Source organism: Pelmatolapia mariae, linkage group LG12 (assembly GCF_036321145.2).
Source record: "Pelmatolapia mariae isolate MD_Pm_ZW linkage group LG12, Pm_UMD_F_2, whole genome shotgun sequence".
NCBI lineage: Eukaryota > Metazoa > Chordata > Actinopteri > Cichliformes > Cichlidae > Pelmatolapia > Pelmatolapia mariae.
This window is the reverse complement of record NC_086237.1, coordinates 2803867-2822066: the sequence shown is the minus strand read 5'-3', so window position 1 is coordinate 2822066 and position 18200 is coordinate 2803867. Positions and strand designations below refer to the sequence as shown.

General features: G+C 39.4%; 1 protein-coding gene across 1 annotated transcript in view; it reads right to left on the bottom strand.

Annotated features, from left to right (window-relative positions):
* Window positions 1-16226, bottom strand: part of npffr2a (neuropeptide FF receptor 2a) — a 30726-nt gene extending 14500 nt beyond the window's left edge. Inside the window, exons 1-3 of the mRNA XM_063490633.2 lie at window positions 16027-16226; window positions 7881-8215; window positions 443-542 (exon numbers count right to left, since the gene is read on the bottom strand). Coding sequence (XP_063346703.1) covers window positions 443-542; window positions 7881-8208 — 428 coding nt within the window. The 5' untranslated portion in view covers window positions 8209-8215; window positions 16027-16226. The remainder of the gene's footprint in view (window positions 1-442; window positions 543-7880; window positions 8216-16026) is intronic.
* Between the last annotated feature and the right edge of the window lie 1974 nt (window positions 16227-18200).

The following is an 18200-nucleotide window of genomic DNA, read 5'->3' as shown; positions in this document are numbered from 1 at the left end:
AAGCATGACAGAGTGAAACAAAGCTACACGCAAAGCACATGAGACAAGGGACTGCCAAATTAAACAGGAACTAAGTGACCAGGTGACAGACTGATATATACAAACTTGACACAAAACAAGAAAATTGACAAAGAAAAAGAAAGACAAACAGAGAGGCTGGACAGGACACAGACAGATGGGGGGACATAACTGATGAGACAGAGAGGGATGACAAAGAGGAAGAGAATATAAAAATAGTACAAACAGATTCCAAACGAGAGATGCTTACAACTAAAAGGAATCACAAACTCACAAAAAACCCAGGATCATGACAGGGCTTTGACTTCAAAGTACTTAATTACATGAATTCATGGAAAGTACTTATTGAACAAATTGCATAAAAGATGCTGCGACCTTTATATTTTTCAAAAGCAGCTTAAAAAATAAAATACATCTACATTACCTGTCAACAGCAATAGCAACAAGCGTGAAGACAGAAGCTGACACAGAGATGCCTTGAACCATGCCGCTCATTTTGCAGACCAAGCTTCCGAAAGGCCATCCTGTTGACAAGAGAGATGCACTCAGCTGATTTACTACTGAGACAACAAACTGTGACAGTTGGCATGATGACTGTAGCCCCAGGCTGTGACTCTAATGTAATGGCATACTTCTGGGACACAGAGGAAACCATCAGTTCCTCTAAGAAATATTTAACCAGTGAGTTTTGAAAAAGCCAGAAGACCATTTAGGAAACACTTTTCAAAACAACCTTTTAATAATCCAGACCATAGTGTTAAACACTGCCAGTTAATCTGGAAGGACTAATGTAATTATGTGACCCACATGTATGCAAAGGCCTGAGAGGCACGACTGCTCTATATGATAGTTTTCCAGTACCTATATAAATTCTGGAAAAGAATAAGAAACGAGAAAACAAAGATTACATCGACAAACTCACCAGTGTAGCTACAAGCTGAGGGGATTTGTCTTAATGTCATAAGCAAGTGTTTTGATTGGGAACAATCCTTTCCTTAGCAATACGTAATCAGTGATGCTGGTAACAGTAACACCTACAGTGTTGATGTTTAATATGCGTAGCCTGCAGACAATCATCAGTATAGAGACCTCAGGAAGAAGAAACACGGTACTCGAGGAATCCTCAATCAGCCCTTTGTGCAACAATAGTTTAGTAAAATCTGCAGAAAATGCTTTTAACCATTCAGTAAAACTTGTGAATCCCCAGTTCATTCATATAGGAGCTTCAAAATAACTGCACAAACAAGTGCCCGAGAGGCCAACAGGCGAGGATTTCTGCTAGAAGGATGTTGATATAAGCCATTTATCTGCACTTGCGATTAATTGTTATACCAGATGAAGGTTGAATGAGACTAACAAACCTCATGGGGTTCCTGGCAGAGCGTGTTGTTGTTATTAGTGAAGTTGAAATCTGAGTTTTAAAATATTGGCATTTAACAGTGAAGAGAAAAACATTTAAAGGGCGAGATTTTCAGGGAACTTTATCATAGTATTCCAGGGTTTTTATCTCCACCCACCAGCAGTATTACTACATTTTGGGGGATCTGATGGGGGCTCTTTGAGTTTGAAAATGAACCTGGTATTACATAAATTATCAAAGCACACCTGCAAGGAAAATGCCTTATGCTACAGTAGAGAGAAACCCAACTGTTCCCGGTTTCTAATAATAACATAAGGCATATCTCTGTTACTGGTCTAAGATATTAAACCATATATCTAGGAAACAGAATAAGGGATTTGAAAGAGGAGGGAATTTGGAAATCACCTTTTCACAAGTCTTGTTTTTGAACTATGTAAATTATTTGAGGATTAAGCCTCGCACAGGTGGGAGCACAACGATCTGGGAGTTTGCTCTTTTACATGGATGATGTCAGATAAATATAATGTAGAAATAACTGGACTGAAAGTGTATTTTTATTTCATTGTGTATATGTTTACCTCCTTGTCTTCCTTTCTTTCATTTTTTAAGGAATAAACAGATTAACAAGCTGTCTACATAATACGCCCAGTTTCTTAATCCCTTTCAGAACAGAAAACTCTAAATAAGGCAGAGACAGACCCACTTTCATCAAATGTCTTCTGTGTAGGCAGACAATATGCTGATATCCTGAGCTGCCATCCATCCGCATACTGGATTTAGAACCAGCAGACACGGTCTAGTGTCATTTTTAATTACTGTTTCCATAATAAAAATTATCCTCCAACACCAATTCCTTCTTGCTGGAGGTCTGCAGTTACTGTTTTTACAATAATTTCTATTCACAAAATGTGCAAAAGTATCACAAACAGCTTCATGTTAGATTAATGCACATAATGTCTTTATCCTGTAAAGGTTAAACAGTGTGATAATGCACTTCTGTTACACACAATATGTTATTAACCAAAATTACACAGCATCTGCCAAATCTGCTCACAATCAAGTGCTGAGCAGATGAGCAGGCAGATTTTGGGCGTCTTTAATCTTCTTGTGATGCTTCTTTCATATAGTTTGAATTGGCAATAAGCACTGATGCAGATGACAATACCATCAATCACGGTGAACTAGAGCATCATCACAAGGGCTGTAGATGAAAGCTTTCTTAGAAACTGTGGCAGATTGCGAGTAGTCCAGCCTTTTCAGAGCACTCATGGGCTAAACAAGAGCCTCTTATCACTATAGCTGAAAGAAGATAACTGTAACCGTCATCGCACTGCTTCTCATTGGGGTTGGGAAGCTTCACAGTCTCATTGTCAAATGGAGAGTTGTACATTTTATTTATTGCTTCACTTCACTGTGTTAAAGCCCTGACCCCTGACCTCCATTAACATTAAGTCCAGTCTCGTTTCCAAAAGAGCTGAAAAATGTGAATTAAAAATGCAGAAATACATTTTGAAAAAGTATGTTCATTTTTAAATTGATGCCAGCAACATGTCTCAGAAAGGTGAGATGAGGGGCAGGTTACCTCTGGTTGCATCACCTCTCCTTTTAACAGCATTTCTAGGTGTTTTCAGGCACTGAGGGCCAAGCTGTAGTTTGGAAAGCTCACATAGATTTGAGCTGCTGAGCACCCAGGAGATATCAGCATTTCGAAAATGTGCTTTATGCATCTGTTTGTTTGCATTTTAGAGTTTTTACTTGTTTTCCTGATCGCAGAGAGAGTGCTCCTGAGAGGCCGAACCTCACATTTACTTGTTTATGTACCAAAGATGAGATGTTTGCACACGCAGTCCTTCAGAGTGGTGAACCTCTTCTAGTCTCTATTAAATTTGCAACCTCTCAGGAAATGTCTGTTTATTCCAAATAATGCTACTAATTAACATCTTAGTTATCAGATGTTCCACTGTGTGTTTTTTAAAATGTATTATTATCACTTTTCATGTTTTTGTGGCCCCTGTCCTAACTTCTGTTGAAATATTGATTATGCTGATTTGGAAATTATTGCCTACAAAGTTAAATTGTGCCTTTCTCCTTTTGTCTACAATCTCTCATTAACTCATTTTATCACAGAAATATATCTTTTTGGTATTTGTGAAATTTTAAATATAAATCAAACACCCAGAGACAACCGAAACTAACATACAAAAAAGGATATGCATCACATCCCTGAACCTTTACAGGTGTGAGCAGCACATGAGCGCAGTATCGGCAGCAGCAGCAGCTCCCATACTCTGTCTGTGCCTGAATGCATCGTGCATTATCACAGTTTTCCTATCACTGTAGGTCTCCCATGTTTGGCTGCACTCGAAGCTCGGTACATGATCACTGTAAATACATGACTATTATGCTACAAGGAGAAAAAATTATGCATAAGGTCATGTTTTCATACATGCAGCCTCAGTAACATGCAAACTGTGCAGACAGACAGATTACAATGGGATCTAATCTGTTCTGACGCAATAATGGAAAGCAGAGCTGAATTGAGATGTCGGAGTGATTTATTGGCCAAATGCCACCGAATTTCTCTGTATCCTACTCCCTAACACTGAAAGCACTGCACAGCATGAGGTGGTCAACAGAAAGATGGAGTGCAGGCAGACTGGTGATGAGCTCTGCCCATTTTATGATTGACACAGCCCTTTACGTTCTAGCTGAGTGAGCTCAATTTTCATCTCTGTGACAAAAGCTCTTTGGCCTGCTGGCGTCTGAATGAATCTTTCATTTTGTCTTCATACAAACTGCAGCTTGACTCACCTTGAACCTTTTTTTTTGTCTGCTGGCATCACATTCACCATTATGTCCACTGATATTTTACTCAAATCTCAACAGTCAATCAGCAACCATAGAGGGCCATCTTTTTTCGCCTGATCATCACTTTGGGCTCCCTTCTTGCTCAAATGTTTGGATCTTCAGTGGCATGAAAAATCTGCTGGAGACGCCGACGGTAATCTTTCTTGCCCTCTTAACACGGCCTGTCCACTAGGTCAGTTTCTTTAACACATTAAAGAAACTGCAGAGAATTTACTGGAGTATATTCTTCTAAAACATCTCGTGTTATCCTATCTTGTGTAACATGAAATGTGACAAGCTGACTCACTCATGAATTCTCAGAACAGACCCAAAAAATAAAAATGTTGCAACAGGCATCTAGTGGTCGGGGTCATCAGCCACTTGTTCCTCCCTTTATTGAACCAGGCCTTCATTTTGATGTCTCCTACCCCGCTTTATCATTTCATGATTGCATGAAATTGCGTGGCCATGACACCTTCATGTTGACAGAATCTTCACATAATCACCTTCTGGAGCGATCAAAAACAGTTATGGCTGCAGGTGGTGTCACATAATAAGATGGTATATCCACATTTCAGTTTTTCAATAATCTTGTTGATAAGAGAGCCAAGTAATGTAAAGCTCTCAGTTGGTACATCCTTTGCAAAGGCTAATGCATTCTGGAAAGCAATCAGGATCCCCACTTAATTATGAGCTATAAGCATGCACCTTCCACCCAAGTGTAATCCTTTTAAAATCCATATCTGATGAAGCCTAATCAAATATTTTAGATTTCTGTATGGAGAGGTGCTCTGCAGATTGACACACTTCTTATTTGTGTTTGACAATTTTTGCAGTCAAATCTCTGCATGAGCGCGACATTAGACTTATACTGTTACAGATACTGTTGGCCTGAACCAGTCAGCATCAGACAGGACTATCAGCTGTGCTCCAGTTAAAAATATCTGAACACCATTTAGAGGATTTTTTTTTAAATCCAGTAAACTGTCAAGGACTTCAAAGGATTCACCATGAATTAATCACACAAACTCTTTCTTTTTGTAAGTTTATAATTGCTTACAAGATTTTTTTTAATATGTTCAGGTTTCAGAGTGCAGCATCTGGGCAAAAATCCAGGTGACTGGAAATAATTCAAAAGATGTTCTTTATTCAGCTTATTTTACAAAGATCCTGGTGTGCTGCTTTCACTCTGTTTTAGAAATCTGACCTTAGTTTGGCCCATACTTGACCTCAACCAGAGACAGCCACATGGGCCAGCCCTGCCAATCACCCTTCCTACTGGCTGGGGGGTCCACTGGTGTCTGATGCAATATGAATGGGGAAGCATCAGGGGGTGAGGTCTGGGCAGTCAGATCCAAACTGGTTCTTGGCACTTCGAACAGCAGCAGCTGGAGCTATTGCACGAGGTTGAGAGATGTCAGTTGTATATAGTCATGCTTTCTTCAACGCACAGCTCAGGTTTTGAAGCCTATGTCCTAAAGAGGGTCTGTAATGTCGTCCTCAGTGAGAGGTGGCGAGCAGGGGTCGGTATACTTGTATCTTCTGGGTTCAGTGTTTACACATCAGGCTTCCTCTGTGCAAGAAGTTTGTTCCCCTGCAGATATGGATATATCCAAGTTGCACAAGTGCCAAAATCTTGCTATTATTAGCCAAATGTAATCATCATTCTCTCCAATAAGCTACATCACAAAATAATTTTTTCTGATGTTTTTTCTATTATTACTATTATCCTGTTATTTCTATTATTTTGTGCTCGGCAGGTGGCGATTCCAGAGCTCAATTTCTACTCCGTTGATATGTCTCTCCTCCAGGTTTCTTTTATTAATGCATGACACTGGGATTGCATACACGCTTTATTTTATTAAATGTTTTTATTATTTTTAGCTGTTCCAGTGTCATTCATAGTGCAGCAAATGTTTACCCACTGGTGTATTCTTGAACTGTTGAGGTTAGAGGTTCGCACTGAAAGAGATTTTTCTAAAACTCTGCATAATTTTTAATGCGATAATCTACTGGAAAGCTAATCTGGAATCTGTTTCCTTCTGGTAGCTGCAAGCTGTCCCTTACATTTCTGGATTAAATTCATTGTTATGTCATCGCAGCGGGAATTTAATCACACAAAGGATTCCAGCCAGCTGGACGTTCACATATTGCATGTCTGGTTTGGCTCTTGATTCAGACAATAATGGGGGTTTTTTCATACCAAATATCTGCTCTTACAAAGAGGAAGGATGTGGATAATTGGTCTGTAACTGTAATCGCTAATTGCAGATTCCGCTCTCGTAATACATCCAAAATTGTTGCTCTAAATGAGTAAAGCAATTTTGTTGTCATTCAGTTGACATTCTTATTGTTAGCAAAAGACACGAGCTTCTGGGCTTTAGTTTGAAACTGTCTTTTCATATCAGAATCAAAGGAATTTGAAAACACTTTCCAAGAGTAAATTATCATAAAATCATTGTCAGGAAAAGGTCTGATTTTAGTCATTTAATTTCAATGTGTAACTGCAGACAGTATCTGAACCCCCAGCTACTATCACTGGCTTTAAAAACTGCTCATGTGTGATTTGAGCCATCAGCAACCAACTGTCAAACGGAATTGGAGCACAATGTGGAAAAAGCCCCGGTTTCTCCATCTCAGCTCACAATTTCAACTCTGCCAAGCCTCTTCTGTTTTTCACCACACAGGCGATAAGAAAACGGTGGGTCATGTCTCAATGCTCACAAGGTTCATTTAGCAAGGGATGGCTCTACAGAAAACTTGGGTAGTCCACATTAATACAACTCAAAGCCAACATACAAAGGCAGCTTTGCAGTCAGTGGAAAAACTGTTGTGGATTTGATTTCAAGGTTAATCAAAGGATTAATGAGGCTAGCAGCTCTGATGCTGTGATCTCACAGTAGAAAGCTAAATGGCTGGTTGAACTCTGGAAAAGATGGTGAGAACACTCTTTGTGATCACTGAAATGTAAAGCAAGTCTTGGTAAAACAGGGCAAAAGTGAAGACGACAGAAAAACCCTAACCCTTCTGCTCGGTGGCCGTTTCAGGATATCAGGAATCAGATCTGGTTCCACTACGGTGACTCAGCTGTTGCTGGTCAGGCTGGATTTTACCATACTCCGGCTGCCTTAACATTCATTTGTAATTTAGGTTTATGTGTGCACTGGGTATACCAAATCTTGGATATTTCTAAGATGTTCTATCACTACCAAAAAGTGGTTATTTTCTGCTTCAGAACCTGTTAAGTAGCTGGTTATGATTATGTTCATTAGTATTTGCTGAGTTCTGCAGATAATCTGCAAAACTTTCATCAGTGAAATTAGATTTTAACTTTCATGTTGGCAACCTTTTATTTTGTTGTCCATTATTGCTGTTTGGTCTACACACTGAAGCTTAAATACGCCCTTTCGGGATGTTAATCACAATAGAAGCTTGTCCTCTATCTGGGTTATCAGGAAGCAAGAAGCAATAAATCATCTAATTTATAAGAATCCACATGCAGAGATTCCTCTCTGTGCTAAAAGCTAATAGTTTCGTCCCTACTCCATGCTCAACCTCTCAACCAAATTTCATGCAATTTCACTAGGTAGTTTTTGGGTAGTATTGCCAGCTAATGGCACAAAAGAGCAACACACCTCTCTTACTGTCTACTCACCTGTAATTATGTTGTCAAGAAGCGTTGTTGGCATGCAGAAAATCCCCACCAGCAGGTCACTCACGGCAAGGTTTAGGATGAACAAGTTGGTAACAGTCCGCATATTTTTGCTCCTCAGCACGATGAAGCACACCACTCCATTTCCCACCATGCACACGAGGAAAATCAGCAGGTAGGACACGATGAAGATGGCTGCCGTGGATGGCTGGTGCAGGTAAAATCCAACATAAGTGATGTTGCTCCTGGGTATGACAGACTCCAAGGAGGAGTTGTAAAAAGTCCAGTTGTCATTCAGTTGAGTCAAGTTGTTTTCAAGTCCTTCGTTCATTTTAACCCTGTAATATGAAAAGTCGTTAGAAAAGTGCAATGAGAAGGTACTGGAGTATTTATTTTTTTTTTTAAGATTAGTTTTATATTAAGTAAAATCCTGCAATCGTAGGTTTGTTAAAGGATTTTTGGTGAAAACATGTGGCCCAATCTTTGTTTGTTGACCACTGCTGAATCCCTCTCTAATGTTGTAATGTCACAGTCACCTGAATGTGCTTCATACTGTAAGAGCATACAATATTGGAAAGAAAACCCCAACAATTAGATGACCCTATGAGGAAGTACTTGGTGACAGTGGGAAGGAAAAACAAGAAGAAACCTCCAGCAGAACCAGACTCAGAGAGGGACAGCCATCTGCCTCAACTGCTTGGGGGTTAGGGAGGAAGAAAGGAAAAAGACACACTGTGGAAGTGAGCCAGAGATTTATAGTAACTAATGATTAAATGTATTTAAAAAAAAAAAAAAACAAACAAGATGTGAGTGAAGAAGAATCCCCCAGCAGACTAGACCTACTGCAGCATCACTGAGGGAGGATTCAGGTCACCTGATCCAGCCTCAACTATAAACTTTATCAAAAAGTTTTAATCCCAATCTTAAAAATGTGCTTACAAGTGGTAGAAGATACATTATCATGCTAAAGCACCCATTAAGGAGTACAAAAATACCTTAAAAGCACATCATCATGTCAGATTATAGTAACATTACACAAGAAAAGGAAGAAATCAAAATGAAGAAAGATAATGCTCCTCTAAAAATAAAAAAAATACCCTCAGCTCTTCAAAGAGATGCATGAAAAAGTTTTCTGCCTTTGTAGCTGAATGATAAAGTTCAGAGGAAATCTGTGATGAAACCTTGTTCCTTTCTCTCTCACATCAACCTGCGATGTTCAGTCTTTCTGTATTTCAGAACGAAGTGCTTTTGTTCAAAGTGCTCACCATCAGCTGCCTGCATCTAGTTCTACCTAAATCAGCGAGTTTCCGGATGATTTTTTAACACTGCACATTTTACTCCTTACATGTCAGTGAGAAGCAAACAGCAACAATATCTGAGTGCAGCTTGTTGGGTTTTTATTGTGTTACAACAATGCTGCGATTTTTGCATGATACCAGATGTTGAGTGTGGGCAGATACATTTTGATTTTGATCATTTCTTATCATAAAACCTCGAGTCGGCTGATATATCTGATGGTTATCTGATTACCTGCTGTGTTTTATTTGTCTGCTATTTTAATGGAGGTGGTGACAAATTATTTTTTAAAAACTCCATTTTGAACAGCGTTGTTGTAACTGCTTGTACTTTGTCCCCTGAGGTTTTCCAGGCTGGAGTAAGTCTGATTTTAAAATGTAAATGGTCTGTATTTGTATAGCGCTTTACTTAGTCCCTAAGGACCCCAAAGCGCTTTACACTACATTCAGTCATCCACCCATTCACACACACATTCACACACTGGTGATGGCAAGCTACATTTTAGCCACAGCTGCCCTGGGGTGCACTGACAGAGGCGAGGCTGCCGGACACTGGCGTCACCGGGCCCTCTGACCACCACCAGTAGGCAACGGGTGAAGTGTCTTGCCCAAGGACACAACGACCGAGACTGTCGGAGCCGGGGCTCGAACCGGCAACCTTCCGATTACAAGACAAACTGCCAACTCTTGTTCAACTTTTATCTACTGTTGGGCATTTATTGGCCATTATTCAAACGTAGTTTAGTATAGTCGGCATTCAGTATATCAGTACATTATGAAGTACAAAATGAAAATATTAAAGTGTCCAATAAGACTTTGAAACTTGCAACTCAAACTCGTTATTGGAAAAGCTGATGGATTAAGTTTTCCCCGTCGTCCTCTTAACAGCTGGACTTGGTTTTACAACCACTTGTTTCACTTTACAGACCCCAAGCTCTATCCATCTTTTCAGTCTCTGATATAAATGAGATGATCAAACCTTTCCTCAACATTTTGTTTAAGCCTTTTTTAAAAAAAAAAAAAAAAAATCAGCATCTCTTTCAATAAATGTCAAACCGGCCCCGTGCCAGCGGCAGCACACTACTTCACTGTCCTATTTTCCATCTGTGTTGCTACTTGAAAAGAGCACTTCTTCCCCCTTCATTTTTCAGCCCGAGCATTCCCACACTGGAGCAGCTGTTGTTGTGGGATCCTGCTGTCGCTGTCTGATTGTGTTTTATAAAATGAGATGAGATTGGTTGTTGAGGGAAAAAGAAAATGCCAAAGAAAAAATTACCCACCAAGTCAACAAACTCTCAATTGTGAATTTATGTTCGTATGCTGTCGAAAACATTTCAAAGGTGAACATGTTGTAAGTACAGGCTAATCATTTCTACTGTGACAGCCTTCTGCATTCAGTTTTGTCTTCAGTAACTGAAAACCTGCTCTGGTTGAAGAACGTGCCATTTCTTTGCTGTGAGAAACTTTTGGGTTGCTTTTGCAGTCTACTTTGGATCATTATCCATTTGTGCTGTGAGCACCATCTGATGCACTCTTCTGCAGCACTTGTCTAAGTCTGTCTAAGAATATAGTCCTGTACACTTCACACTTCATCCTGTTACCTTTATCAGCAGTTAAATCATCTGTTCTTAGGTCCGCTGGCAACCATACATACTTATGCCATAACACCTCCACCATATTTGACAGGTATGTTTTGGATCACGAGCCATTTCAACTCCGCCATAATTTTCTCCATCCTGGTTTCAACTGTCCAGAGAATTTTTTTTTTCTGAACTGTGAAGGCTCTTTTAGAGCATTTCAAGCAATCTTCCTCTTTGTCAGTGAAACCAGTGGTTTATACTTTGTAGTAAACCCTGAATGTGTTTCTATTCATTAAGCCAACTTTGGTTTGTAAATGTTGACAGTGACATGCTTACCCCCTCAAAAATGGTCTTGCCTTGGTTAGATGTCATCCACTTTAGTTGGCCTCTATTTAATTCAGTTTTATTTAATCACAGCAACAGTCTCCTCGAGGCGCTTTCTGCAGTCTTTCAGCTTTTTTTGATTTTTTCCTCTCTCTGACAGGCTTATTCAGTTTCTTAAACCTTTTGACAGCCTCCCTCACTTGTACTGGTATCTCATATCATGTTTGACGTTAGAATGAAAAGCTATAAATTTAACACTTTGAATCCACTTGAGATGTGTTTGCTTCATTTATCATGAAATGATAAGGAAACATAGACCTAACTATAAATCATGAGTGTCTGGGCTTAAGACTACAGAAATAGAAACTCACTAAACTTCAAGTCCACTGTCTGCGTGTTCGTTTTTTACTGTCTGCTCGTACAGAACTTAATCTGTTTTCTAAGAGCAGGTCCACCTGAATTTGACACACGTGAAGAAAAGTAAAAGTACCACTGTTTATATATGAACAAGAAAATGGGCCAACGAAAAAGTCAGTCTCCTCTCAACTGCCTGAGTGTCACACTTGTGTGCCTTCAAGCAGACAGCAAATTAACAGCTGTGATAGCGTCTACTCGAGAAATTATATAGAAGAGATTTGGATCAGATAAGGGTAGCTGCTGAGAATCCTGCTCATTAAGTCTGATTTGAACTGTCTGGTCATGATTTGATGTTACTTACATGGAGTAATATGAGAGTCTAGATGGAAGAAAACACAATATTACTTTCGAGCTGACTTCCTGTGCTTTGCTGATGTCTTAAATTGATTTCTTCAATCACCATCATCCTCCCATCACATTTTCTGAGTCTCCTTTATGATGCATCACAGTTTTTACAATTTCATCATTGAACCCAAGATCAACAATTCCCACTTCAGTTAAGTGTATCACATTTGGTGTTGTTGACAGATGGTTTCTGTAAGCTCTTCTTCATCTTTCTCTGCATTTCTGTGATTTGTGCAAAGATGTTATTTTCACAAAAGTGTAGGATTTAATAGCCTGCAAATAAATTATAATGCTAATGCAATAGTCATTAATCTGCCAGTGTAGCCATATCCTGATTTCTCATTCTCACAGTTCCAATGCATGTATATACCCAGTCGATTCTGACCCTTTTTTTTAATGGTAAGTCTTATTCAACATTTAATCAGTCCAACTCCAGCTGGATCACCTCAGTGTTAGTTGCCATTGTTTGAAATGGAGAAAAAAGCCCAGCACCGCATAGAAAGCCCAGTGCAAACTAAACTGCATAATTCTCAGAAAATCAAAAACCTCAAAAAATTGTAATAAGCAAATGTAACTTTTAAAAAGCAAAGTGTAATCAACCAAGAAAGTTGAAAAGGGGCCATCTCTTACTTCCTCTCACAAGTATAACAAAATCAGATTTACAAAGCACAATTAAAACTGAGCTTTTGAATTGCTGTGCAAAGAATACAGTTACATTAAATGTAATTACACTGAAAAATACATACAAATACAATGTAAAGTAAACAGTGGAGATGCAGAATACAGAATTAAGTGGCCTTCAGTAAGCAGATGCATAACTACAACAACAACAACCAGAAGACAGCAGGGTTACAGATATAACAACAAATGAGAGGTTAGTGGGTTGGAAAGGCCAGAGAGTAAAGGTGGGTTTTGAGCCTAGACTCTCCTTTTATCTCAAGCATTAACTGATTCCATAGCTGTGGAGCAGTGACTGCAAAGATGGTTACCTTGTTACTTCAAATGTGATATTGGAAATGTAAGAAATCAGCAATAAAATCTCGCTGCTGAATTCTGTTAATGTGTTTAAAAGACACAGGTGACACCAAGGTACAGGAATCTCCAAAAAAGCAGACATAAAGTAATAAAGGAATGGATGAATTTCCAGATCATGAAAAGCCAAAAAAGATTTGAGTTTAAAGATAATTTTTAACAAGAGAACAAATGGGTTTAAAAAACTGCATCGAGGTCTTTTGCATTAGGCTTTAAATATGAGGTGAAATGACCTAAACAGCCTGCAAGAGCACTTCTAGATTTGGCTGAACTGAAGATGATGATCTCAGTTATAACTTTAAGTTATTAATCATCCAGGCTTTAATATCTTCATAATAGTTCATAAGAAGCTGTAGGGAATCCTGAGATTCTAGTGGAAGATAAAACTGGAGGTCATCAGCATAGAAAAGAAAGGAGATGCTGTGTCTCCTAATAATATTACCAAATGGAAACAGATACAAACCTGGAAGAGAGCAGAGGATGAGAAAATCTGACAAACAGAGAATGTTTTATCCTTAAGATGGAAACTGAACCGTGAAGAACTCGACGCTTAGGGCTAACCCAGTGTTTCAGGCAAGAATGTTATGATCCACGGTATCAAAAGCAGCACTAAGCTCCAGCGTAATCAGGGCTGCTCTACCTGTAAACCCTTAGAAAAGGTAGTACCTTTGGTTGCCTTGTGCACTGGTCTGCACAAATCTCCTAAATCTCTCACATACTGGCTCCAAGCACCACAGTTACCCTAGGACTGATATTAAAAGGACATCACTTGCTCTAAGGAACCTTTGAGAAGAAAGTCGCTGCAAAGGGCAAAAGGGCTTTTCCCCACTCAGCAGGCTAGTGTTTGTGACCAGGAGGCAACAATGCTTGTTACAGGCTCCAAGCTATGGTAGACTTGGATGCTAATTTCCATATGAGAAGCAAAATATGACACAGAAACACTCAAGGACTTCAGTGTCACTGTCCTAATGTGCTAGCCCACAGCAGCTGAGCCTTTAGTATAATTGGTAGGGACATACTAATGCACACTACAATTTAAAGCTTCATTGTGCAGATATAAAGCCATATTTTCACATCACACTATGTTCACATTGTCAACCACCACATTACCTATAATGATGAGAAAAGCGCAAAAACGACTGAATTCTGCAGGACAGTCATGTGCTGTGGACACAGATATATCGGCCACTCCAAGCAGCCCACCCTCCAACAAAATCAAGGACATTTTGGAGATCAGTTTCTAATTAGAGTGTCTGAATCTGTTAGTTTATGAGTGTTTTTCCCTGTTTGATGCAGCTGGTACACTGTGTTACACTTCACTAGTGAACTGTAAAATAAAGTGCAACTGAAGTGTCTTCCTCCTTCAGTGAATTACTTCCACAGCAGATATACTGCAGATAACAGAAAGCACCACTATATGAAATTTCAGTCAGAAACATTGTTGGATTTCAAAGGAAATCATTTGTAAGCTGGAAATATCTAAACATGGTTTTAGATGCTTTCACTGTTATGTTGGGAATAAAGATCTCAGGAATCACATAATAACTTCTCAGTTTGTGATCTGGTTTATGCTAAAAGCTTTTGAATGTCAACATAAAAGTGTATCAGTCCTTCTATCTGGGTAATTCTCTCTGTATTTCAACAGCACAAGTATGAAAGGGGAAGAGCTGACCACCAAAAAGAGACTCATTAGTCATCTCAGTCATCTGACTAAGATCTGCGTTAAAATAAGGCTTTGCTGTAGTCACTGATCCTGAAAGGTTTTTTACTAATTACATTCTGCACTGGGGAGGTACTGTGTTAAGTGGTCCACAGTAGCCCAACAATACATTTTATCATGTTAAAACATTTACATTTTGTGAAAAAAAAATTAACATCTTAATGTTAAAAAACCCTCTAAAATTCAATCAACTAATCATGACCTCTTAATTAAACACTAATCTCACTAACCAACCATTACTGCTTCTCCTTTAGCAGGCAGAAGACCACTTTCAGAGCAGCTTCCCCCTCTGACTCATGTTCACTAAACAATAAAGCGACAGTGGAGGTTCTCCTGCTGTCATGAAACATACTCTTCACATGATACTGCATGTCACATTATCACAGCCTTCAGTCTCTCTAATATTAGCTGGGAGCCATTGCCACAAGGGAATTCCAGACTGTGTACATGTCCCTAATATGCCACTGATCATTTTTTGGTGAACTTGCGATCACAGTGCATTTATCCAGGGTGTAACTGAAAATGTAGCTCAAAAACGAATAAGATCCTTTTGCCTTCTCCAATGTTTGTCAAACACGCAGCTTAAAATAAACTTAAATGTCAGATCCCATCCTTCATCATCTTTCACCAATCCCAGATTTTGCATTTCTCATCATTCTTTAAGCATGTATTAAAAGCAGCCATTGTAATGGCATTAATAGAGCTGCATTGTGCACGTTTGTATTCAGATTTTAATGCTCCATCTTCGTCTGCATGAGACAAGAGGAGTTCATTGCGTGTTTAGAAGTTAATTAATTAGAGTCAAACCCAGTTAAATTTTATATTTTAATGAAAGAGGTGAAAAGAAGTTACGTTTTCTTTATTAACTAATCAAACAATTCAAATGTAATTCTAATGGAGCTCCAAAAGTCCCCAGTGATGACTGTGCATGATCCTCATTCCCACCTGCAGCACTAATGATAACACGTACACAGGAGCTCGTTAAGTTCGCGTCCATCCAGCAGCATTCTGCCTGATGCATCGAGGCGAGCAGAGACAGCTCCATGAACACACTGTGCAACCATTATGCGCACATCACTTAATGAAACATTAAAGTTAATCAGGACACAATGTCGCTCCTTCAGATTCCCAGTAAATCTCACACAAGAGGGACTTGGATGCAGACTTTAGGAGCTAAATGACTGACCGCTCCTGGACAAAGAGGGTCCTGTGAGCCAGTGGACAAAAACGCGGTGATAATGGTTTGGACGGAGAACCAGATGGATGCGCACTTGTTCCCTGCCTCTACACGCCCCAACGAGCTTTAAACGCTGTCCAATTTTAACGATTCAGTTTGAAGATAAGTAAAAGTTACTGAATATTAATTCCACAGATTCACGTCGCCCTGCCAAACACTGAAAAAGTTCACCATTGCGTTATATATGATGTTGTCCTACCTTGTTTGCTTTCACCTCAACGGGCAGCGTTCATTTAAAGAAAATGTTAAAATTTCTACTTTTCTCTGAATGAGACATATTTATATGAAACCGAAGAAAAAACAGAAAGAAGCCAGTCTCTCTCACTCAGCTCCGTACCAATCCGCGTTCAAGCGCGTCGCCTGAAAGCGCGCTTCTTGTGGCACATGGTGCGCTCTGCCGGCCGCTCAGAGCGCAAGTGTGGGATTTGTGCAGATCCAGCCGTGTTTGATGCTGTGACGTCGGGGGTGCAGGGGTGGGATTAGAGGATGAGGACGAACGGGCTGAATCGCCCAGCTGCTGACTCTTAAATGTCAGGGTCGCTATTAAAATAAAGTCTGTGATGGGAGAAGTGTGGGGGCAGAACACAGATGGTCTGCGCAGTAAAACATAGCCACAGGAACCGTCACACAACGCACACACTGCTGAGGATACCCCAACCCCATATAGTCATGTGGATGTTTTCTAAAAATGTTCAAAGCGACGGTCAACAAATTTGTGGAAGCCCTGAGATGCCAGAATGTATTAAAACAATTAGGAACTCAAGTTTTAAAATGAGCCAATCAGTAGAGTTGGTATGTGCTTGGTCTGTTTTGGGTGGGTTTCAGTAAATGAATTAAAAAAAAATACATATATATATATATATATATATATATATATGTATATATATATATACATATATATATATACACATATATATATACATATATAAAATGGGATGACATAAGTTTTCTGTAATTGAAAAATATTTTTATAGCTGTTTTGACTACCTGAGTTAATTGCATTTTATTTTCTGTGTGAGTGAATTCACACAGACTCATGCACCAGTCTGCACTCTCCTGGCAACCACTGGTAGCTTGGAAAATTGGCTATTCCCCAACCGGTTGGCGAGCGGTTGCTGTCTGTTGCTGAATGGTGCTAGCTAAAATCAGTCCCCAAGAGGGTGCTGCACAACAAAACCTTGCAATTGCTTTGGGTGCTAGCAGTTTGCTTGGTTGCCCATAGTTTGCACTGAAGACAGAAACTTGTCTGCCCCCACCAACTAATCAACGAGCAATAGTGAAACTAGAAAAAGTGTGACGCACACTTGTTTCAAAGTAAAAGTGCCTTACTGCTGCAGCCAACATGTTTTGTGACTGAGGCCGAACTTCCCTGCAGAGAAATTAATAATAACCTCAGATTTTATCAATAAAATGCCTTTCCAGTCCTGTGGAAGTGGAGTGGAAATCCATGTACATACAGTATTTCATTTGTTGTTTTGGATTATTACGAACTAACAAATTGTGATTTTATGTGTTGTTATGCTTTTTTTTAAAGGTCTATTTGTGAACCATATAATTGAATGTAATGAGAGAAGATTAAGTGTGTAACAATGGAAAGTAGCATTTATTGCTTTTGTATATCTATAGATGGATTTATTTATAATTTACTGGTGTGGCTCACTTGAGATCAGATTGGACCAAATGCGGTCTGCTTGATAGCCCAAACATTAAAAACCTGTATTTCTGCTTTGGTAGCTGCTGTGCTGCATTAACGCCACCACAGCAGGTTTAAAATAGGAGAATATGAGAGTGGAAATAGGATTTGGACAGGAGCTGTGAATTAAAAATTGCCTGCTTGCACTGCTTCAGCTCCAACAGCTTGACTGTTGCCTCATAAAGGGACTGCTCTACTAAGTCTAACAGGGTTACTTCTCTTATCTAGGTTTCTTTGTGGTTTGTGGGTTTAATGTGTTGGTCAAATAATTTAACTATGAAATTTCTGATTTGAATCTTGCTGTGGACCTCTCCTGCATGTGTTCCTTTCATTGTGCTAATATGTTAAGAAAGTATTACTCTGTCTCTAAATCAACTTCTATTAATGCAAATTCCCACTTTGGATTTTATTTCTTTTTTGTTCTTTGGACTCTGATTATGAAATGTGTGTGCATCACACAGTATGCTCCCCTGTAGATGACAGAAGAGAGTGCTGTTTTGCTGCGTACACACTGAGAAAGCGTTGCTGCAAAGAGCTATGCAGTTAAAAGCCCAAACTTTCTTCCCCAGGCTCTGGCATGTCTGATTCAACTCGAGTCTGAATCATTGAGAAAAAGTCGTTGAGCAACAAGATCTAACTAGAGGAAGTCGTAACAAGCTGAAGCTGCAGAAGCATCGTTA